The sequence below is a fragment of the Lonchura striata genome, chromosome 1A (assembly GCF_050655825.1).
Source record: "Lonchura striata isolate lonStrDom1 chromosome 1A, ASM5065582v1, whole genome shotgun sequence".
NCBI lineage: Eukaryota > Metazoa > Chordata > Aves > Passeriformes > Estrildidae > Lonchura > Lonchura striata.
Genome location: NC_140741.1, coordinates 68406433 through 68412151, shown reverse-complemented (window position 1 = coordinate 68412151; position 5719 = coordinate 68406433). Strand labels below are relative to the sequence as shown.

The following is a 5719-nucleotide window of genomic DNA, read 5'->3' as shown; positions in this document are numbered from 1 at the left end:
CGGGACCGCGGAAAACCCCGGCCCCGGAGGGGACAGCTAGCCGGAGGGTCCCGGGGGGCCGGGGAGGGACGGGGGACAGCGGCGAGAAACCCCCGAGAGCAAAGTGGCGGTCGAAAGAGAAGCAACAAGTGGCGCCCAACGTGGGGCTCGAACCCACGACCCTGAGATTAAGAGTCTCATGCTCTACCGACTGTGAGGCATTTGCCTCTCCACACAGCCCAGCGGGACTGTTGCCGTGGAGACAGACGCCGATTTCTGTCCGGCGAGGTCGTCACGGGTCGGACGGCACCTCTCCACACCCGGGAGACCGCCCGGGGTTCGGGAACCGTTGCTGCAGTGGTGTCTAAAGGACGGCGGTGGGTGAGTCTCGTACTGGGGGGCAGGGGCCCGGCCAGGAGACATCGGCTCCTGTGTGCCCGTGGGGGGACACGCCAGCGCGCAGGCGTGACGGGAGTCTCCGTCGTAGCTTTAGAACTTTGGGTTTGCTGCAGTAATTGGTTGAGATTTGCTGTGAAGCCAGCCATGGGTGTTAGGCTGACTACACAGCAGAAAGAGATTTATAAACAAGTTCAGGAGCCCCTGCTGAGTGCAGGTGTCAAATTTCCTAAGAGCCTTGTAAAAGAGTTTGTCAGATGGTTATCAGTAAGTGTTCCAGAGATAACAGAGCAAGTAGTGAGAGAAAGACGATTTTGGAAGCGTGTTGGTGCAGTGCTGAGTGAAAGGACAAAGGCAGGAGATCCCTCAGTGAAAGAAGGTTTTATGAGAATGTTTTTGGTCGTTTACGATGTTGTGAAAGAGAGTGCGGACACTCAGGGTGCCCAGGGAGCAGAAAAGCGCCCTGTCGCGTCCCCGGTGCCCCTCCGCACCCCCTGCGGTGAGAAAACTAACTGTGCAGATGTAGATTTAGTTTCTAACCCTTCTCCGCCTCCTGCTTTTGTTCCCACAGCTGAAAATCCATGCTTTGCACCCCCCATCTCCCCCGTGCAGCCCCCACAAGATGGAGGTGGCCACGCGGTTTTCCCTTCTCCATCCCCGCATTCCCTGCTCCCTGTGCCAGCCCAGAACATGCCCCCAGCCCTCGCATTCCCCCCTCCGCCTGTCCCTGACCCCAACCCCTCCTCCCTTGCGGCGGTTCAGCCCACATTCCAGCCCCCGGTCCAGCCCTCAGCTCCTCCTCTCGCAGTTGCATCGCCACCCCCTGTCCCTGTCCCAGCCCCGCTCCACGCAGCCCCGCCGGCTGCGGCCACTCCCTCACAAGCTGGCCCTCCTCCCCCTCCCTCTCCCGGTCTCCCTGGCAACGGCAGCGCCCAGGCTGTCAGCCGGGAAGTGCTCAGAGAGACCGAGCCTGCGTTCTTAGCCCCTGTGATTTATAATGCCAGGGGACAGAACGCCAAATGGGAGCCCCTTTCATATGATAGTATTAGGGAACTTTGCAAAACGAAGCGTGAGTTTGGGGAAAGAAGTGAATTTTTTAAGAGCATTTTGAAAGCTACTATATGCTCCAAGACATTTGTCCCCGCTGATTTGAAACGTCTTTTCAGTTGCTTGCTCCCTCAGTCTGAGTTTAGATTGTGGGAAAGAACGTGGAAAAGACTTGCAGCAGATCTCCTCCCAGAGATTCTGCAAAGTCCAAGCCTTTCCACAGATATAGAGGATGAGGAAATCACTTTAGAACATCTAGTGGGTGAGAGTGATTGGAGCCAAGCTGAAAAGCAAGCAGCAGGCATTCCCAGAGCAGTGTTAGACCTGTCCAGGGATGCAGCAGAACGTGCATTTTTTAATATGCCTTCTAAAGACCCTATTGTCTCATATACCGCTTTAAAGCAGTCTGTTTCAGAACCATTCATGGATTTTGTGGATCGAGTGCGAGCCTCTGTGGAAAAAAGGGTGCAAAATCCAGAGCTCCAAGACCAACTTACATTAGAACTGGTCACCACAAATGCAAATGAAGTCTGTCAGCGAGTCATCCTGGCTCTTCCATCATCGCCTCCCCCCACACTCGATCAGCTCATCAAGGAGTGCACCAGGAAAGCTATGCTGATGACAGAGGACTCAGTGATAAAACCACGGGAAAGGGTGGTTGCTTCAGGAGCAGCAACCCCCAGGACTCCAGGATCTGAAGGGCCTCCTCGACAAGGGGGGAAGGCGGGAGGGGGGAGAATCATTTTCCTTTATACTGGCAGAGCAAAATGTATCTTTTTCAGAGTTAGTTCACTTTGATGTATGATTTTATCTTTCTTTCAGACTAGCAGAATGTCAATTTCCACATTCCTGCTCATCGTTTGGTTCCAGGGAATGGTCATCTACCCTTCCACGGTGGATGCATGGATTGTTCCACAGCCCAAGAAAAATGTGTGGGTCACGCTAGCCCAAGCCTTGCAACAGGATCATATGTGTTTGTCCACTGCCTCAGCAGAAAATCCGATGTCCACATGTTTAATAGGGGTTCCAAGTAAGGAGGACGAGTTTCCAATTGGTCTGGTCCGTTTGCAAAAGCAGGTGAACGAAAATAAAATACCTAAAGGTGCAGGACAAGTTGAAGCACAAGTGCGAAATCCCCTCATTTTGTGGCAAGGGTGGGTTTCACATTTGCCCACTGCTGAGGGGGAGCCCCAGGAATTAGAACTCCTAGGCTCTGCAAAAGCTGAATTTTGCATTCAATTTGATTTTTCCCCAACCAAAGAAGTAAAATTATATGAGCATGTCAAACAGTACAAGGTAGAATTCAGAGCAGGTCAATGGTGCACAGCTGTCTACAAGCTGAAATTTACATCCACCACTGATTTCCGTCCACGCAAGCTGGACAAGGGAATGTTTCTTATCTGTGGGGACAGAGCGTACCCAGGAATCCCATCTCGTCTTATTGGAGGTCCATGTACTTTTGGGCATCTGACCCTTGCTTCCCCCAACATGACCCAAATTCCAATTGGGCAAGCAAAAAGTGGGAAAAAAATTACTAAGCGGAGTGCAAGCCAATTTGATGAACATTGTGATGCAGAAATTTATCATTGGGCAAAATCCAAAAGAGTTGCTGTCTCTGTGTTTTTACCATGGGTTGCAGCAGCCAAAGCATTGAGTGAATTAGGCAATCTAGAATGCTGGGTGACCAAGCAGGCAAATTTAACATCAGCAGCCCTGAGTGACCTCCTAGAAGATGAGGAAATAACCAGGAAGGCTACCCTCCAAAATAGGGCAGCTATTGATTTCCTGCTGTTGGCACATGGTCATGGATGTAAAGAATTTGATGGGTTGTGTTGTTTTAATCTGTCATCTAAAGGACAGAGTGTCCACTCGTCCATTCAGGAAATGAGAAGCCTCATTGGGAATGTGAAGCAAGAAAATGAGGATTGGTTTAAAAATCTGTTCAAAGACTGGGACCTTTCTGGGTGGGCAGTGTCTCTTTTAAAAGACATCTTTTACTTTCTAGTTGCATTGTTTTTAGTTCTGTTAGCATTTGGAATTCTGAAGCGGATCGTCTCCAAGGTCATCACCTCGAAGCCGAAGGCTTCTGCGCCGGTTTTCATCGCTGCTGCCGCCACGGAAAGCGATTGGTGGGAAGACGACAAGCAGAAAGACACTGCAGTTTAAGAGCCACAGTTTACCTTCTCCCAAGGCATCGTTCATCTTAGTAATTGAAAAGCGGGGAATTGTTGCAGTCATGCTGGCATGGTAGCGTGGAGGAAGGTTTTAGAAAGGCCTTGGGAATGGTAAACTGAGGAAAAGGATACATTCATGTATGCCCCATTGTTTTAGAAAGGCTTTGGGAATGAGAAACTGAGGGAAAAGATACATTTATGTATGCTCCACTGTTTCGGGAAAGTCCCGCTTCAGCATTCCTCTGTAGACCCCCTTCTCCCCACCCCTGAGCAGTTCCCATTGGACCTGGCCCCTGGGGTGGTTCTGATGTGCCTTAGCTGAACACTGTCTCTATTGTTTAAGACCTTATCTCTTAATTTTGCTGTATAAAACTGTATCTGGGCAATAGCCCAGGGCCTTTGGTCACTGCAATGCTTCAGGCAATACAATCTCTCTGGACAAGCATACCATTGGTCTCTCTTGGTCTCTTTATCTCGAACCCTTGCGGCGACTGAGGCAGCGCCGCAACTCGGACCGTGCTAACCCAGACGCTGCCTGGTAAGCCCAGGGCAGCGGGACCGCGGAAAACCCCGGCCCCGGAGGGGACAGCTAGCCGGAGGGTCCCGGGGGGCCGGGGAGGGACGGGGGACAGCGGCGAGAAACCCCCGAGAGCAAAGTGGCGGTCGAAAGAGAAGCAACAATATATCATCTAGTAGAAAGTGGCTGGAAAAAGCTTTTTGTCTGTAAGGTGTAAATACCATAAACCATTTTTTTTTCTTGGTGATACATACCTGCTACTCATAAAGTTACTTAAAAACTGCAGAAAACCCCCAAAATATAAGTAGTATGAGAAAAGGAGAACAGGGATTGACTGCTGGCAAGTTATCATGATACATGAGCTTCATGGCACATGGGCATCAAATACTATGCAGGATGAGTGTTCCAGCAACCAAATGGACGTATCTATTAACATATAATTAAACAATGGAACTCAAGAAGTGTTGTGGACAATCAGATCAAAAGGCACTACCAACCAATTCATGAAAGGAAGGGACTAGGGGAGGTTTTCTCACATGAAGACACTGCCTCAGACTTGAGGAGGCCATTTTAGCTTCAAGTGAAGTCTTTGGCAGGGTTTGTTCAAGTGTGTTCCTGCATAAAAATACCACTTGCCTGCATTTATTTTGCTGTGATCACCACGGTTGGAGACTAGACACTGATACAGATAGGCCCTTGGGCTGTTCCAAGGCTCCTGTGTAGTTGTTTTTTTTTATTTGGATCTGGTGTTCAATGTCTTAAACCAGAAGGTGCCTTCTTGTTCAGATAAGGTATGAAGGATGAAGCTTAAGCAGGGAAAAACTCAAAAGCAGACTTCAAATCCTGACTCCCTGGCAGTTTATATGGGAGTTTGACCCAGCCTGTGAATTCAGCAGAACAAAGCCTGGGTGAGGGTGCTCTGGGCAGACGTGTCCTTGGGAGCCAGGCTGCACAGATGGCCTCTGTGCACTGGTGCTGCTGCAGGAAGCTGGTCATTTCCATTTAGAAAATTTCCTCCTCTCCTTCCCAGACTGGCTACCATGTGTCAAAGGGAATAGGCCTTCTAAAGTCCCATTTTTGCATCTCTGGAACAACTGGCGTGCCCTGACCACTGAACTATACCAGTTTATGGGTCCAGTGCTCCAGCATGAGCCACCTCACCACCTCACCTGGTGTTTGAATCTCGGTGCTCTAACAGCGCTTTCAGCTTTGAAGCCACGAACAAGAGAAAGTGTCTTGAGAGCGTGGAGCTATGAAGTAACCACATGTAACATTTCTGAAGTTAAGCACATTTGTAAAGCTACAAACCGATCTCTTGCTCAAAACAGACTGCATTCTTGTACAAGCAGTATTCCCTCCTCCTTAAACACTTGAGTGCAGCTGCCCCAGGCTTGACCTAATCCAGCTCTATGGAAAGTTTTCTGTGTGATAAATATGATTTAATTTCAGATGTTAATAATTTCACCTTTATTTTTTCCAAGTCTTATTTCCAACCACATATATGAACCATTAAAGCTTCAAAACTTGAAACCAAAATTCTACGAGCAGGTCATTTTATCCTTAAATTAATATAACGAAGCACATAGATTGAAAAATGGTGCAAGGA

At 49.2% G+C, this 5719-nt stretch overlaps 2 protein-coding genes across 2 annotated transcripts; both read left to right on the top strand.

The window, feature by feature from the left end:
• The first annotated feature begins 248 nt into the window (after positions 1-248).
• Positions 249-3721, top strand: LOC146763518 (uncharacterized). The gene is made up of 2 exons (XM_085568259.1): positions 249-360; positions 2245-3721. Exon 2 carries the CDS (start codon positions 2254-2256, stop codon positions 3586-3588), a length of 1335 nt encoding a protein of 444 aa, XP_085424385.1. The 5' UTR covers positions 249-360; positions 2245-2253; the 3' UTR covers positions 3589-3721.
• LOC146763519 (uncharacterized) lies at positions 383-2238 on the top strand. The gene has a single exon (XM_085568258.1). It carries the CDS (start codon positions 523-525, stop codon positions 2218-2220), a length of 1698 nt encoding a protein of 565 aa, XP_085424384.1. The 5' UTR covers positions 383-522; the 3' UTR covers positions 2221-2238.
• Positions 3722-5719: the final 1998 nt, after the last annotated feature.

Excerpts from the sequence above, each read along its gene's own strand:
- LOC146763519 (XM_085568258.1), top strand. The coding sequence starts at position 523 with ATGGGTGTTAGGCTGACTACACAGCAGAAAGAGATTTATAAACAAGTT.
- LOC146763518 (XM_085568259.1), top strand. The coding sequence starts at position 2,254 with ATGTCAATTTCCACATTCCTGCTCATCGTTTGGTTCCAGGGAATGGTC.